We start from the raw sequence: 17,995 nt of genomic DNA, 5'->3' as shown, positions 1-17,995 counted from the left end.
AACAAAGAGCACAAAATTATTATTATTATTATTATTATTATTATTATTATTATTATTATTATTATTATTGAAACATCGAAGACTGACAACAGAAAAAGACCTCATGGTCCATCTAGTCTGCTCTTATACTATTTTCTGTATTTTATCTTAGGATGGATATATGTTTATCCCAGGCATGTTTAAATTCAGTTATTGTGGATTTATCAACCACGTCTGCTAGAAGTTTGTTCGAAGGATCAACTACTCTTTCAGTAAAATAATATTTTCTCGTGTTGCTTTTGATCTTTCCCCCAACTAACTTCAGATTGTGTCCCCTTGTTCTTGTGTTCACTTTCCTATTAAAAACACTTCCCTCCTGAACCTTATTTAACCCTTTAACATATTTACCGTATATACTCGAGTATAAGCCAACCCAAGTATAAGCCAAGGCACCAGTTTTGCCACAAAAAACTGGGAAAACTTATTGACCCGAGTATAAGCCGAGGTTAGAAAATGCAGTGACTACTGGTAACTTATAAAACTGGAAACCAATAAAATTACATTAATTGAAACATCAGAAGATGACATATTTTAGAATATTTATTTTAAAGAAAACCAGTAAACTAGCTCTGTAAATTTAAAACAGGATTCCTTCTCATCATCTCATCATTAATTGGATTTACATTATTGTTCTGTTTTTATATATGCTGTGAGCCACCCTGAGTCCTTGGACAGGGGCGGCATACAGATCCAGTTAATTGATTAAATAAGTAAGTAAGTAAGTCAATCAATCAATCAATCAATCAATCAATCAATCAATCTGTATATCCAAACAGAGCTTCAGCATTAGCTGCTGTGAGGTTATCAGCATAGAAAACCAGATAGATAGGTAGGTAGGTAGGTAGGTAGGTAGATAGGTAGATGATAGATAGATAGATAGATAGATAGATAGATAGATAGATAGATAGATAGATAGAAAGATAGACAGACAGACAGACTAGTGAGACAAGCAAAACTTGCAAAACACAGACAGCTCTTGTGGTTTTGTATCCTAAATATGCAGGTCCTATTAAGAATCAAACTCATTTTTAAAATATGTAAAATGCTTCCCCTCATACTTATTAATTGAAACTTGCTCTCAAACCCACTTTATAAAAGGCAACTTTTATAGATCCACAAACACACTTTAGGAATTCCTGTCTAGCTCTTGCCTTATTAGTTCCTATCCAAGCAAGGACAGCAGCTACCACAAAATACCATTTTTAAAACAGTTTAAATCCTTTCAAAGGAGGGGGAGGAGAATCGGACAGCAGGGGGGCTTTTTAATCCAACTAAAGGCAATGCAGAGAGAGCAAGGAATAGTTACGGTAAACCTGTTGACAAATACACACAGGGAGTTAAAAAAAAGCCTCCCAGTTTCAGCAAGGGAAAAAAGGAGGCACTTTGGCCACACACCCACTCCTTCAAAGAGGTAGCTGGCTTTTTTCACGGTGGGAGGGAGAGGGGGCATGCACACACACACTCTAAAATTCATCCTCCCCCTTTTTCTTTGTTGCCTTGGCTTCCCTTTCATTCACACCCCCACCCCCACGCTGCTCTAGGGCTTCCTCTCTCCTGCCGACTCAGATAGGGTTTATTTGTTGACAAATACACACAGGGAGGGAGCAAGGAGTAAAAAAAAAAAAGCCTCCCAGTTTCAGCGAGGGGAAAAAGGAGGCACGTTGGCTACACACCCACTCCTTCAAAGAGGTAGCAGGCATTCTTCGCAGGGTGGACGGGCGTGCACACAAGCACACGCACGCAGACACACACACACACACACACGACCTCACCGGCTTCCCATTGCTTTTTTCCCCTCTCGGTTGGAGCACTTGGCTGGCTCCTTTGCTTGAGCCAGGGAGAGGAGGCACCAGCCCCACCCCTCCCACAGCTCCTACGGCGCGCGAGAGGGGAAAAAAGCCAGTGAGGTGTGGGGGGAGGGTGGCTAGAAGACAGAAGCAGGAATCCACCGCCCCTGACCTCACTGGCTTCCCATCGCCTTTTTCTCCTCTCGCCGTTGGAGCTGAGGGAGGGGTGGGGTTGGTGCCTCCTCTATCTGGCTCAAGGAATGGCACCCTCTTGTGGTGACTTTGTCAATGACCCGAGTATAAGCCGAGGTTGTGTTTTTCAGCCCATTTTTTGGGCTGAAAAACTCGGCTTATACTCGAGTATATACGGTAAATGTTTCGATCATGTCCCCCCTTTTCCTTTTGTCCTGCAGACTATACAGATTGAGTTCATTAAGTCTTTCCTGATACGTTTTATGCTTAAGACCTTCCACCATTATTATTTAGATTTGCATGCCACCCTTCTCCGAAGGCTTGGGGCGGCTCACAGGATACAATGTAAACAATACAACAACAAATAATAATAATAATAATAATAATAATAATAATAATAATAATAATTATTATTATTATTATTATTATTATTATTTATTAGATTTGTATGCCGCCCCTCTCCGAAGACTCGGGGCGGCTCACAACAAGCGATAAAACAATATTGTACAGGCACAAATCTAATATTAAGAAAAAACTAAAAACCCTATCAATTTAAAAAACCAAACAGCACATACATACCAAACATAAATCATAATAAGCCTGGGGGAAAGGTGTCTCAAATCCCCCATGCCTGGCGGTATAGATGGGTCTTAAGTAGTTTACGGAAGACAAGGAGGGTGGGAGCAGTTCTAATCTCCGGGGGGAGTTGATTCCAGAGGGCCGGGGCCGCCACAGAGAAGGCTCTTCCCCTGGGGCCCGCCAGACGACATTGTTTAGTTGACGGGACCCGGAGAAGGCCAACTCTGTGGGACCTTATCGGCCACTAGAATGTATATTGACCGATATAATTATCAGTGCAACGGATTAAAAAAATAACTGACACTAACAAAAAATGGTATTCTAATGGAAGAGGTTGAGCAAAATGGCTTATACTCACCCGAACAACTCTACCTGTGCATCAACCTTGAGTGGCACCTTCAACCGTTCTAGATTGCTGTTGGGGTTCAGGCTGTTTTTACTGCAGAAGAAATTAGACGTTATGATGAATGTGTCAGAAAGGTTCTCCCCAATATTTCTTTACAGTATTGGAACATTCAAATCAGCTTGAATAAGGGATGGAAAGCTATCTACAGAAAATGGTGGGTGAGTGGGCAGATGTAGGGGTAAAATGCTCCCAGTTCGGACTGGTTCAGGTGGATTGGGAGTGATGGCTGTCAATAGTTTGCTGAGCCGCCAGTGACGGCTGGCTGGCCATGCCTCTGAACCGGTCTGGTGGTTGCCACTCACCCACCCTGCAAGCTGATGTCCCTGGACTGCACATGTCATAAGACATAGGTCCACACTGGAAGAGGGCTGCAGGAGATGTGGTGAAGCATATGAAGCAGCCCTGGGACATTTGCTTGCCATTTCTGGCCTTTTGGTCCTTTTCCACTTGCTGTTTTCCGCTGCTCTCAGACTCTCCCCATAGCAATATCAGCAGAAGGTAAGGCCAACACTGGCAGAGGGGGAGAAAGAGGAACCAGAAGGCCACATGGGAGGCAGGAAAGCATGTCAAGGTGGTGGGGAAGGAAGGTAGCAACCTACTCCCTTCCCTGCAGCCCTGACATGCTTTCTTGCTTTCCATGTGGCCTTCTGGTTTCCCTAGAGCCAGCTTATGAAGGCAGACAAGCGTAAGGCCACATGGAAAGCATATCAAGAGCTGGGGTGGCGCAGCAGGTAGAGTGCAGTACTGCAGGCCGCTGAAGCTGACTGTAGATCTGTAGGTCAGCGGTTCAGATCTCATTACTGGCTCAAGGTTGACTCAGCCTTCCATCCTTCCAAGGTGGGTAAAATGAGGACCCGGATTGTGGGGGCAATAGGCTGGCCCTGTGAAAAAGTGCTATTCCTGACATGTTGTAAGCCGCCCTGAGTCTAAGGAGAAGGGCAGCATAAAAATCAAATGAATGAATGAATGAATGAATGAATGAATGAATGAATGAATAAATAAAATAAAAATAAAAAATAAAAAAAATAAAAAAAATAAAAAATAAAAAAATAAATAAAATAAATAAAATAAATAAAATAAATAAAATAAATAAAATAAATAAAATAAATAAAATAAATAAAATAAATAAAATAAATAAAATAAATAAAATAAATAAAATAAATAAAATAAATAAAATAAATAAAATAAATAAAATAAAATAAATAAAATAAAATAAAAATAAAGTGGCCTTATAGTGGTCTGACTACAGGAAGTTAAAATATTGAGGGAAACGGGGATTGCAAGGAGGAGCCACCCTCTCTGTGCCGAATACCATTCAGGGTAGTTCTAGGAATTGGGTGTACTTTAACTTTTTTAAAATAAAATTAAAATAAATTTTTTAAAAAAGATATAGGGTGGCTTCTCTGGCTTTTGCTTGGAGAGTGCTGAAGGATGCTGGTATAATAGCAGTTCCAGTCTAGCACAACCAAATCTGCCAGGATTACAATTTGCATGGAAATGTGTTGGATGATAATGGCTTGGAATCCAGAAGTTGCTGTTCATTTGGGAGGCTTCAGATTAACAGGCAGAAATTGGTTTCATAGAATTAGGCCAGTGAAACATGGCTGAATATTACCTCTTGAGCTGTAGCACAAAGACAATGCTACTATTAGCATCTTCTAACTGGCTGACACTTAATTCCAAATCCAATTTGATCTGTAAATAATAAGGGGCAAGGAGAAAATGACCATATTAAAATCAAGGTGTAGAGAAGAGCTTAAGACAAATAGTTTAAAAAAAACCCACCAGTTTACTTTTTGCTACGATTTCTCAATAACTTACCTATGTTCCAGTAAACGCTAGATTATGGATTTATTTGTGGTATAATATAACATGATAGATAACACCTTCTGCCTTTTAATGTGTTAATCAAACGATACAAAGATGGGTCCCAGATTGTAATACTGCCAGTTTGCTTAGAGATGTGCTGCGAGCACTCATATGCACAGTACTTAAAAAAGTTCCAAGATGGCAGCACCTACAGTGCCACCAAGATAACTGGCTCGGGGGCATGGTAGGCCTGGGTTGCTGTCAGTTCCACTGACCTAGGCCACCAAGTTACTACAAGTTCTATAGAACCAGTCCAAACCGGTAGAAACCTACCTCTGAAAAAATATTAGTAACAATTCTGTTCAGTTTATATGAAAATACGTAAATAAAAGTGTCATGCATTGGTGGAAAAAACATTAGTTTTGTTTAAACCCGATTCAGTTCTATTTGCCAAGTTAAAGGAAATGTAGAATAATTTTGTGTATTACATTGAGAAAAACATTTTTCATTCCTTTCTAGACTTTTGCTATTTTTTTTCAGACTTCAGAGCAAACTTGAAAACAAGTCCATTTTAGAAATTAATGCCCTACCTCTGTATGGGATTTCATTGGGTTGCCCACTTCACAAGACACCAACTGGGTTTCGTTCTCCTTGCGGAAATTACAGATCAGTTTCTGCAGGCAAAAGGGATGGAATGTGTTCAAGTACCGGTATACTTAAACTTGGAAGACTGAATCAGCACCGTGACAAAATGAATGGAAGGATTTTCGTACTATTGCTACTCAACTGAAAAGGTGGTTTCTAGGACATCATAACCCCTTTTGAAGCAAAACCAAATTTGTTATATATGGTAGGTATTTTCATCCATTTTAGCACAAAACAAATCAAAATCCAAGAAAGATTGTTAAATCTCAGAAAAGCTTATAATGCATCTATTTGGGCTTTTCAGTTGCAAAAAAAAATCCTAGAAGGCTTTGAATCAGGACTTTTGCAACAATAGCAATATAAATGAAAGACACTTGTAGAGAGATGGTGAACTTATGACATGGGTGCCATAGGTGGCATGCGGAGCCATATCTGCTGGCATGAGAGTCATTGTCCTATCTCAGCTCCAATATGCATGTGTGTGCTGGCCAGCTGATTTTTGACTCGCACAGGGGCTCTGGGAGGGTGTTTTTGGCTTCCAGGGAGCCTCTGGGGGGATGGGGGTAGGTTATTTTTACCCTCTTCTGGCTCCAGGGAATCCTTTGGAGTCTGGGGAGGGAGAAATACGAGCCTACTGGGCCCACCAGAAGTTGGGAAACAGGTTGTTTCCAGCCTCCAGAGGGCCTCCGGTATGTTTTTACCCTCCCCAGGCATTGAATTATGAGTGTGGGCACTCGTGCATGCACAATAGCACATGCCCACACTTTTCGGCTAAGGAAAAAAGGGTTTGCCATCACTGATCTAGAGCCTGAGCAGTGTTATATGGCACAGTTCTTTAACGTGCAGCAATTGATTTTAGACTCTCTCAACCAAATGTACTGCATATAATTTAACCTATCCAAATTTATTTAGTGTTGTTTATTTATATTTTCTGTTTTAAACCATCCATCGCTTTCGGAGAGGGAAGGTGATCAAAAGGATTGTCAAGTTTGGTAAACCTTAGCCTTCAGCTAACTCAGAGTTGATCTGTGGTCACAAGATGCAAAAACTGTTAGCAAAAACTTCAGAAGAGAAGGATTTAGGGGTAGTGATTTCTGACAGTCTCAAAATGGGTGAACAGTCAGGCGGTAGGGAAAGCAAGTAGGATGCTTGGCTGCATAGCTAGAGGTATAACAAGCAGGAAGAGGGAGATTATGATCCCGCTATATAGAGTGCTGGTGAGACCACATTTGGAATACTGTGTTCAGTTCTGGAGACCTCACCTACAAAAAGATATTGACAAAATTGAACGGGTCCAAAGACGGGCTACAAGAATGGTGGAAGGTCTTAAGCATAAAATGTATCAGGAAAGACTTAATGAACTCAATCTGTATAGTCTGGAGGACAGAAGGAAAAGTGGGGACATAATCGAAACATTTAAATATGTTAAAGGGTTAAATAAGGTCCAGGAGGGAAGTGTTTTTAATAGGAAAGTGAACACAAGAACAAGGGGACACAATCTGAAGTTAGTTGAGGGAAAGATCAAAAGCAACGTGAGAAAATATTATTTTACTGAAAGAGTAGTAGATCCTTGGAACAAACTTCCAGCAGACGTGTTTGGTAAATCCACAATAACTGAATTTAAACATGCCTGGGATAAACATATATCCATCCTAAGTTAAAATACAGGAAATAGTATAAGGGCAGACTAGATGGACCATGAGGTCTTTTTCTGCCGTCAGTCTTCTATGTTTCTATGTTTCTAAGATGCAAGAAAATATAAATACTTTTAGGAAATAATGTTTAAAACACACTTTTAAGAATGGAATAAACAAGAAAGTGAAAACATTTATTTTTCTTGGCTCACTTCCATAAGCGACTTAAAAGACAAGATTCCATTTTTTGGTCAGCATTTAGCCAGAGTGAAAAAACCTTTTATCCGTGGTGGAAGGGTGAAATCCAGCAGGTTCCAACAGGTACTGGAGATCCGGTAGCAGAAATTTGCTAGTAGTTTAGAGAATAAGTAGCAGAAATTTTGTATAGTTGGAAGAACTGGCAAATACCACCTCTGTCTAGCCCCAGAAGTGGAGTGGGAATGGAGATTTTGCAATATCCTTCCCCCAGGAGTAGGGTGGGAATAGAGATTTTGCAGTATCCTTCCCCTGCCATACCTAAGCCCACTAAGCCACATCCACAGAACCAGATCAGTATTTTTAAAAAAATGGATTTCACCATTGCCATGGTAAGTTGACCTTTAGTTGTTTCTGAACTACGTTTCATAGCAACTTTAACCAAAATGCTGAATAGTGTGTGATGCTGGAAGCTAAAATTGAATAATTGTATCTGACCTCACCTGTGCACTGCTGTTGGCTCTTTGGAAGTAAGCCCCAAATGGCAGCTCCACTACTAATTCAGTTTCATAGGCTCCTTCTCCAGCATTTGTTGCTGTAATGTGGATGAGAACCACATTCTCAGTCCCAATAAGTAGAAAAGCTTCATTCCTGAGATATAACAACATAAAGAGGAAAGAGTATTAAATAATGGTTGCATTATTCTTTTGCATCATAAATTAGAATGTTGCAGTTGGTGGGGCAAAATTGTTGATTGAGGTTTGAATATGCAACTCAAATATGCAGTTCAATATGCAATTGAATAAGGTCAACTGGAAGACTGGGTAGAACTTTTTGCTGGATTAGGAAAGACATAGTTCTCCTTCCCACTCATTGATATCTGACTGCCTTTCTTTATTCATTTAAGAAAATGAATGGCACACGATTCTTCAACTGTCTGAAGGAAAAGGAAGATACAAAATTCAGCAAAAAAAAATTTGCCTTTATACTTTGTACTAAATATCTTAACCCAGATATTGTTAAGAGTTACATGAATACTGATGAACATATACCATGTTTCCCCAAAATAAGACTGTGTCATATATATTTTTGAACCCTGAAATAAGCATTTGGCCTTATTGCCATGCACTCAAAAGCAAGATTGGGCTTATTATCAAGGGATGTCTTATTTTGGGGGAAATAGGGTACAGATTTCTGCAGAAATATTTGATAAATCTGAGCTTCCAGCCAAGTCAATTATCAGAACATATTTTTTGCAATGTCTTAACAGAGTTAATTGAATTATATCATATTCACTGAGAAATTTCTGGTTTTCCACAAAAATTGAGAGCACCTTGATGTTATGGTCATTATACTTCTCTTGGAGTAATGTTATACAATATAATTAGATTGGAAAAACATTGATCTTTAAGAATACAGTATTCCCTCGATTTTCGCGGGTTCGAACTTCGCAAATAGCCTATACCACGGTTTTTAAAAAATATTAATTAAAAAATACTTTGCGGTTTTTTTCCTATACCACGGTTTTTCCCACCCAATGACGTCATATGTCATTGCCAAACTAATAATTTTTGCAAATAAATAACAAAAAATATTGTTAATAAATAATTATGTTTATAAATATCAGGATCACTAAGTGTCTTATTCAATGGTGAGTACCAGTAATAATGGTGAATAAATGGTTGTTAAGGGAATGGGAAATGGTAATTTAAGGGTTTAAAGTGTTAAGGGAAGGCTTGTGATACTGTCCATAGCCAAAAATGGTGTATTTACTTCCGCATCTCTACTTCGCGGAAATTCGACTTTCGCGGGCGGTCTCGGAACGCATCCCCCACGCAAATCGAGGGAACACTGTACTCATAATCAACCACCATTCCCGGTGCTACCGGAACGGGCCGGGAGTGCAGCACTGCTCCCAAAGGCCACGACTCGCTCAGGGCGCCATTGCTGTGTGTGTGCCAAGAGACGCCTGTGGTGCTGGAAAGCAGGCCATGCAGCCGGAGCTTGGGCAGGCCGCTGTTGCTGGTGGCCCCAGATGCTGTTCTAGGCGCCGCAACTAAATTCAACTATGCAGCAGCCGAAATCTTGCATGGACGTCTTTCCGGCAGTGAGATTTGGGCAGATATTGCCAATTTCTTTGCTTCCACGCATGCGGAAGTTTTACCAGAATCAAATGGAGCTAGGCTATGAGCTCCATTTCTGCTACTGGAGCAGCATCCCCACCGTTCCAGGGATCAGCCCATCCCTGCTCATAATGTACTTGAAATTTAGTAAAAGTACGATTTTTAATGCATTAGGAATAACAAAAAGGAATTAGCAGAAGGTAAAATGCTATATTTATGGTATCATAATACTTATGAGATGGAAAAATGCTATAACCCCAGGTACCATGGATTAGATTCCACTGATGTGTGATTTTCTTTTGTTGTGAATTCAATTTCATTGCATGGGGTGAATTGTTCATTTTATATTATATATACTTATTTAAAAATGTACCAATAAAATTATTTTTAAGTATTATAATAAAAATTTAGTGATGGTGACCTTTAGAAATTTATGGTAGCTGTCCAGAATTGCTTTTTGTAAATTTGGCAGGCCTGTAAAAATGTTTAATAAAATAAATAGTAAAAGACTCAAAAACATTACAAACATTATCAGCATATTACTATGCTTTCCCCCACTCTCCCCTTCAGCAATTGTGGCCAACCCAGTCTAAACTATTGGTGCTTACGTGTGAGCAGAGATTTTGAGATCTGGAATGCAGATGTTGTCTTCTCCACAATCTAGAATAATGCGGGTCTGTGGATAAGAGGAAACGTAAACTGCTATAACTGAACAAATAGCAAATACAATTTGGAGGAGAACATGGACTGCTACATACACAATCCATGCTATTCCCTGTGATTCCCAGCTAAGAAATATATGAGAAAACCCCTTCAATCTAGAGATATGAAGATTCTAGATAATTTCATGATTTAAAAAAATGGAGCCAGATAAAAACTAGATCTAATTTAGATGAATCTCCTTTTCCACTGAATTAACACTGTATTTGTGCTTACAATTAATATAAGTAGGAGCTTTCTATTCAATCATTTTCCCCATTCTTTCACATTAAAAAATATTTAGTGACAACGTTTGGAGAGTCTCTGGAAGTTGCATTTAAATCGACCAGGGTCCTCAGTCTGCAAACCTTTTATGTACAAAACCTATTTATTTTCCACATGACATACATAATCTCTAATTATCAGCTGGTCTCCAAGACCAGAAAGAACTGCTCCAATCTCTCTATAAACAGAAACTGTCTAAATAAACTCACATTTATATTTGTAATAACAGCAACAAAAGTCTCATGGCACCTTAAGAGTGTATTATAGTCTGTGATCTACAATTTGTGATGTGTGGAATGTAGTTTTGAAGAGGAAAATTGTATCTACTCAGCCTTGTTCTTGGGCATGCCTAGGCTATTTTTACCAAAGCCAGCTCTTTGAAAATACTTATTTAGAGATAAACCATTTGCTCAGCAAGCATTCAGACAAGGAAACAAACAAGCAAACCATATATCAAAATAATAACCACAGTATCATATTAAAACCAAATTCATAAGCAGAATGTGGTAGTACCCAGCACACTTTGCTTTGAGCTGAAGAAGAAAGAAGTCTCACCTGTTCCTGGACCATCAATTGGCCAGACAGAATAGGTTGCAGAGTTCCAGCTCTGGAGAAGGATGCCAAACTGAAGTTGAGACTCACAACAATGGCACTCAGTTTGTCTTTGAAATCAGCTTGATCCTGGAAAGGGGAGTGTGTAAAAAGCAGTTTATAGGTCCCATGGTGTAAATTTTCCCAGCTGGGTACCTTCCAGGTCTGTGGGACTACAATTCCATCACCTCCGCCTGGTAAATTTGGAGCTGTAATCTGACAAATCTTGAAGACATCCAATTGGAAAATGTGTGCTCAAATTGCATCTTTCTGGAAGGTTTGTAACTCTAGCAAAGAAGTGGAGAACTTTTGATTTTCTAGAAACCACAAATTCTCATCTTTGCAAAGAGATATTTCTAGAGGCACAAAAGAGTTAAGTAGTAGTTGTCAACATAATAGTCCTGCCAAAACAAAAAGATGGTAATTCTAGTATCCCTAACATTATAATAGTGTTGTGAGCAAAATCTATCAGGAAACACTTTCTCAATCTCAAATTTCCTCACATGCTCAATATCACAATGGAATGGTTAACCTCTGCATTATGTAGGCTAACGTAATAGCCATAAGACATTATTTTTTATTTCTGCAGTGAAAAATATGCAGCAGATTAGCCAAAAGCAAAGATACCGATCTTTTTTCTTAGGAAAAAAGGAATAGAAACTGTCCAATTTTTATTGAACTATGACTCTTAAAATCCCTCGCCATTAGTCATAGTTGCTGACTGTAGCTTCTGGGGTCTGTAGATCAGTCACATCTGGAAGTTGCTCTCCTCTTTAAGATGTTGGGAGATTGAAATAAGAATAGCATAGAGAATTTTATTCCAAAACAGGAAAGTACCACAAATGGACCAAAACTTCCAAGAACAAACTTGTAAAACAACAAATTACAAGTTCACACATAGGAAGGTAACCTTGGTACTTCCCAAATTACAGAAGGGAAAATGCCTCAACCTTCTTTATTTTTCTGCAAATTTTGGGCTGCAACATTCAAAGCTGAACATAATTTCCAACTATTGTTCAAGCCTTCTCTACTATTCCAAACACGTGCACAAAGAAACAAAGACACTTTTGATGCCTGAGATACCAACCCTTAGGTAAGCCGTGATATTCTTACAAGTCTGGGGAATTTTTTGGGACAATTTCAGTTGGAAAAAATCACTTGGCTGGCTGGTTTGCTGCAATAAAACCCGCCTCCCAAATTTCTGCTTCATGTGGTCCAGCTGTAGTTCTGCATTTAGTTCTAGCAAACAAAAGGAAACAAGCAGAAAACAACAGGAGTGTGATGAAGATTAGTAGACAAATCACAATCTACAGTATACATATTGATAACTAGAATACCAAACAATTGTCTTTTGTTATACAAGACAAGGCTTTTGGCTCAAACATCTGCAGTGTTCTTATAGTCAATACTTATTTTGCTCATTATGGCTATGTGAATATTCAGAAGATTAAGGAATGTGTAACGGAAAGACTGTACACCCACATAGCAATTTAAGACCACCCTCCAACTTGAGTACCGCCCAGAAGTGCTATCTGACAGCAATACTGTGCTCCTTAGGATTAATGGGAATTGATCCAGCATGCTATGGGGCATTAGATTAAGATCCTTCACCCATTTACTGCAACCACTAATGTTGAAAATAGAACCAGTAGTTTTCACATCTAAATAAAAAATGTGGAAAGGTGGATGGGTGGGAAACACAATTTAATAATTTTCTTCTTAATTTCAGCTGCTTTCTCTAATTTAATAATTAAAAAACAGAGATTCATCTTGTTTTTTTTCTTACTGAAGTGCTAAGCATGCTAATAGATTAATAAATAGCCATGTTTTCATGCACATATTAAAAATTAAATTCCAGAATTGCTCTGGTCATAGAAAAACTGTGGGCACAAAAAGAAGCCAGTGGCACTCAGACAAAGCTTCACACATTTATTAACTCTCTCAAGAGAACTACCCTATTTTTCAGAGTATAAGATGCACCTTTTCCCCCTAAAAGTGGCTGAAACTTTGGGCGCATCTTATACTCTAAATGTAGCTTTTTTTTAGCCCTAATGAGGTACTAACCCAATCTTTCATGCTTTGCTAGCTAAGCGATCTTCTCTTTGCCTGCTTTTTTCATTGCTGCTCCCGCTAACAATCAGCAGAGCATTTTTTCAGCCCTAACAGTGAAGCAATCTTCCTTGCTTTGCTAGCTAAGCAATCGTCCCTTTGCCTGATTTTCTCATTGTTTCTCTCTGAAGAGAGAGAGAAGTGAAGTGTATTGAAAACTGTTTTTTATCCCCAACCAGGGAACCAAAAGCAAGCAGGTGGGCTCAAAACCAGCAGATTAATGTGCTGAAGTTGACTAGACAAATGAATAATCTGGTAGGCAGATTATTTTTTCCTATTTTACTCCCCCAAAACTAAAGTGCGTCTTATTCTCTGTTGTGTCTCATACTCCAAAATATACGGTAGTTCTTAACTTTCTACAAATATTACTGAATCTAGTTTAATCCTGTCTCATCTGAGACTGCACAATAAGAAAAATTGTGTTGTCTGCAATACTATATCTACAGTAGTATTTCTCAATCTTGGCAGCTTTAAGATGTATGGGCTTCAACTTCTAGAAATCTCCAATCATCCTGGCTGGCTGCAGTGTTCTGAGATTTGACATCCACATACCTTAAATTTGCTAAGTTTTAAAAATACTCCTGTAGGGTACTGCCTTCAAGTTTCTGAAAATTCTTTCACTTTGGAGAACCTTCAAATACCAGGATTTGTATTGCCTGGATTTTTATCTCATTCCTCTTGTTATCTATATACATCAGGGATGTCAAACTCGCATAATCATGGTCCAGTCAGCGAAGCAGTGGAAGTGATGTGCCGGTGCCTGGAGGCTGCTGGGGTCTGGATGGGTGTCAACAGACTCAAACTCAACCCTGATAAGACAGAGTGGCTGTGGGTTTTGCCTCCCAAGGACAATTTCATCTGTCCATCCATTATCCTGGGGGGGGGGGAACTTGGGCGTCCTCCTCGATCCACAGCTCATATTAGAGAAACATCTTTCAGCTGTGGCGAGAGGGGCACTTGCCCAGGTTCGCCTGGTGCACCAGTTGCGGCCCTATTTGGACCGGGGGTCACTGCTCACAGTCACACATGCCCTCATCACCTGGAGGCTCGACTACTGTAACGCTCTCTACATGGGGCTACCTCTGAAAAGTGTTTGGAAATTTCAGATCATGCAGAATGCAGCTGCGAGAGCAATCATGGGCTTCCCTAAATATGCCCATGTCACACCAACACTCTGCAGTCTGTATTGGTTGCCGATCAGTTTCCGGTCACAATTCAAAGTGTTGGTTATGACCTATAAAGCCCTTCATGGCATCGGACCAGAATATCTCCGGGACCGAATCCCAGTGACCAGTTAGGTCCCACAGAGTTGGCCTTCTCCAGGTCCCGTCGACTAAACAATGTTGTTTGGCGGGGCCCAGGGGAAGAGCCTTCTCTGTGGTGGCCCCGACCCTCTGGAACCAACTCCCCCCAGAGATCAGAATTGCCCCCACCTCCTCGCCTTTCGTAAGCTCCTTAAAACCCACCTTTGTCGTCAGGCATGGGGGAACTGAGATATTCCCTTCCCCCTAGGCCTATACAATTTATGCATGGTATGTTTGCATGTATGTTTGGGGTTTTTTTAAATAAGGGTTTTTAAAATTATTTTAAATATTAGATTTATTACATGTTGTTTCATTATTGTTGTTAGCCGCCCTGAGTCTACGGAGAGGGGCGGCATACAAATCTAATAAATAAATAAATGAATGAATGAATGAATAAATGAATGAATAAATAAACCAATCAATCATCACATGGTGTATTGTGACTTCCCCCCTTCGCTAAACTGAACATGGGTGTGGCCAGTGTATGAGGATCCGTGCCACCCCAACATATATGATTATGATCACAATGGCCTCTTTTCCTCTAAATTACTGATTCAACACTCACCAATTTCTGATGGAATGTTCCTTCCTGACATTCCTACACACATCTGGATGTTGAAGCTGCATCAATGAGGAAAAAGATTAAGAGGTTTATTTCACAGATCAAGAAGAGCATACCCAACTGGCAAATAACTAACCACAGAACCTGCTTTTCTGAACCCCATCTGTACAATTGCAAGTCTTACTATGCATTTAAACAAATTATTTATTTCATGAACGTATTTGAGGGTGTGTATAGAGTGGGAATTTAACCTGAACATGGATGTCCTTCCCACTATGCTTACCAGCTGGCCTGTGCTCCTGGACATGTTTTCATCTCTGAATCGAGCACATCAGGTATGGAAAGGTGGGCTTTGAGTATAACCATTGGCTGAGTTCTAAGAAAGACAAACATAGCATTGTTATAGGTGCATAGGCCGCTGGGATAAATGGCAACTAAAGGATCTCTGGGAATGTCAGAAATTTCCCCAAATTTCTAGGGTATATGGATATATCTTGATGGATGGGTAAAATTTCTCTACAATAATTTTTTCTGCCTTTAACTAGCTAATTCAACAGTATCCGTGCACTGGGCCGGAATTCTTCAATTTCATGCCCTTCTGTAGTGTTTTTCTACAGCTGATGGGAACAATAGATCAACCCATTAGAAGACACTGCATCAAAGAAAGAAGTTTTGAAGTCAAGAAAAGTATCACATCACTCAAATCTTCCTCTGAGTGGAGCTACTTTGATTGCAGGTTCTCTTTCCATTTCCCCTGTACTTGGGTGTATATCAACATTTCCCAGCCAAAAGGCTTCCATGTGAGTGGAGACAAGAACTGTAGAATCTCCACCATATCTAAAAGCCTTCAGGTTGGGGAATGCCAACATATGCTTTTGCAAAGTTTGACACTAAGTTATATCAAAACTATAATGCAGTATAATAGATTTGCCTCCAATTAGTTTTAATCCTTAAACACTTGCAAAGTAAGAACAACAAACACCATAACTCTATAAGTTTTGGCTAGGAAATTATCCTATTTCTAATTTAACTTAGAGTTAAAATTCTAGCTTATTCATAATTACAAGCCCTCTCCTCCCAAATCAACAGGATAAAACAAAACCCTATATTGTAAACAGTTCTATATTTTTAAATTTGGCAAAACAGTCAATATTAAAGAAGACTTTTTAGGCTCCCTCTTGACTTGTCAATAGTACTTTGAATTATTTTTCTTTCTACACAATTTCATCTTCATATATAAACCCACAGGCATTTGTTAAATAAAAATGAAAAATAAAAAAGAAGAAGAGATTATCACTCACCTCTTCCTTTCCATCCATAAGGAAAAGAACATAGAATAAAACTTATGTCAACATTAGGAGACTTTGCCATTTTCCAGACATTTTCTAGTCCCCACATTAAACCAATTGGTATAAATTCTTTGTAATCCTTTAGCAGGTTTATTTCCCTAAAGTTTATTTCCCTAAAGCACTTGGGAGTACATATGACAGTTCTTGGAAAAGAAAGATGATGCCATATATTTCAGGAAAAAAAGCACTGACAGGTAATTGCACTTTAAACTATGAGATCCAAAGGTCTTGGCCATATTCACTCACCTGTAGACAGCTACCTTACCGGTTCTAAAAGCACCAACAAGCACATCTAGATGTGAAAAAGAAGGTTAAAAAACGGGATTAAGGATGCAGCATTCCACCCAACATCATTCTAGAGCCCCAGTGCTACCCATCCCACTGAAAAGAATAGCAGTCAATCTAAGCTTTCCTTGTAAAAAGCACAGGATTTTACACATATTCATATCTTTGACTAGTTAAAACACCATTTTCAATCTACTTGTGGCCTAAATTAGTTTGTCCCTAATTAAATTCTCCTACATTGATCTGATTGATAGTTTCTAGTCAAAAAAGACCAAAGATCATGCTAGTTTGGAATTATGGAAGTCATTCCCCTTATTGTGATTGTCATGCTGATATACAAACTATTAAACATATTGTGCAAGATTGCTATGACATGCACTCTCTGGTTCTTTAGAAAAGCTATATGTAGCAATACCAGGAATGATCGCTTGGGTAGCTGAATTGGACCACTGCCATATCCCACATCAAAGTTTAAATATAACTATGTGGATTGTGCATATATGAGGTGCTGCAATGCATGCTACACTATAACACATATACTGTATGTTTATTATGTTTTCATATTAAACAACAATTATTATTATTATGAAATAATTATGAAATATTGTGACCTAGCCATCGAAACTACACAACTATGAATGAAACATGTAACAGTGATACCCATTGTCACTGGGGCACTTGGTACCATGTCCAAGAATTTCACAAAACACATCAAAAAATTGCAGCTTCCTGCAATAACACCAGGAGAACTGCAAAAAACTGTGCTACTCAGAACATCATATATTTTAAGAAGATACTTGGTTGATACCTAGGATGCTGGTAGCAACCCGTATCAACCAAAGGTGCAAAAAAAGGCAACAAGTATGATCAAGGAAATGGAGCACCTCCCTTATGAAACCAGGTTGCAACACCTTGGTCACTTTAGCCTCGAAAGATGGCATTTAAGGGGTGACTTGATCAAAGTGTATAAAATCATGCATGGGATAGAAAAGGTGATAGAGAAAAAGTCTTTTCTCTATCACACAATACTAGGACGAGGGGCCCTTCCTAAAACTCATAGGTAAGAAAGTGAGGACAAATAAAGGGAAATATTTCTTCATCCAGAGGGTCGTTGGTTTATGGAATTCACTTCCAGAAGAGGTTGTGAAAACTCTCAGCCTGGATAGCTTCGAGGCAGGATTAGACAGATTCATGGATGCCAAGTGTATTGGTGGTTATTAAAACGGATGTCCATGTACCACCTCTATGTTGGTTGAGGCAGGCAGGATTCCCTTGAGTACCATTTGTTGGGGGTCAAGGGAAAAGGAGGGTCTTGCTTTCTCTTTCTGCTCAAGATCCCCATGTACAATTGGTGGGCCACTGTGTGACACAGAATGCTGGACTCGAGGGGCTTTGGCCCGAT

At 39.3% G+C, this 17,995-nt stretch overlaps 1 protein-coding gene across 2 annotated transcripts in view; it reads right to left on the bottom strand.

Annotated features, from left to right (window-relative positions):
- The window catches only part of ITGA2B (integrin subunit alpha 2b), a 79,079-nt gene that overhangs the window by 18,494 nt on the left and 42,590 nt on the right, over positions 1–17,995 (bottom strand). For both annotated transcript variants that reach the window (XM_070727976.1, XM_070727977.1), the window contains exons 14-23: positions 16,555–16,600; positions 15,243–15,335; positions 14,963–15,018; positions 12,072–12,223; positions 10,949–11,074; positions 10,018–10,085; positions 7,790–7,937; positions 5,403–5,486; positions 4,619–4,698; positions 2,956–3,036 (exon numbers count right to left, since the gene is read on the bottom strand). In XM_070727976.1, the coding sequence (XP_070584077.1) occupies positions 2,956–3,036; positions 4,619–4,698; positions 5,403–5,486; positions 7,790–7,937; positions 10,018–10,085; positions 10,949–11,074; positions 12,072–12,223; positions 14,963–15,018; positions 15,243–15,335; positions 16,555–16,600 (934 nt within the window). The remainder of the gene's footprint in view (positions 1–2,955; positions 3,037–4,618; positions 4,699–5,402; positions 5,487–7,789; positions 7,938–10,017; positions 10,086–10,948; positions 11,075–12,071; positions 12,224–14,962; positions 15,019–15,242; positions 15,336–16,554; positions 16,601–17,995) is intronic.

Source organism: Erythrolamprus reginae, chromosome Z, assembly GCF_031021105.1.
Source record: "Erythrolamprus reginae isolate rEryReg1 chromosome Z, rEryReg1.hap1, whole genome shotgun sequence".
NCBI classification, from domain to species: domain Eukaryota; kingdom Metazoa; phylum Chordata; class Lepidosauria; order Squamata; family Dipsadidae; genus Erythrolamprus; species Erythrolamprus reginae.
This window is presented reverse-complemented; position numbering and strand designations above follow the sequence as displayed.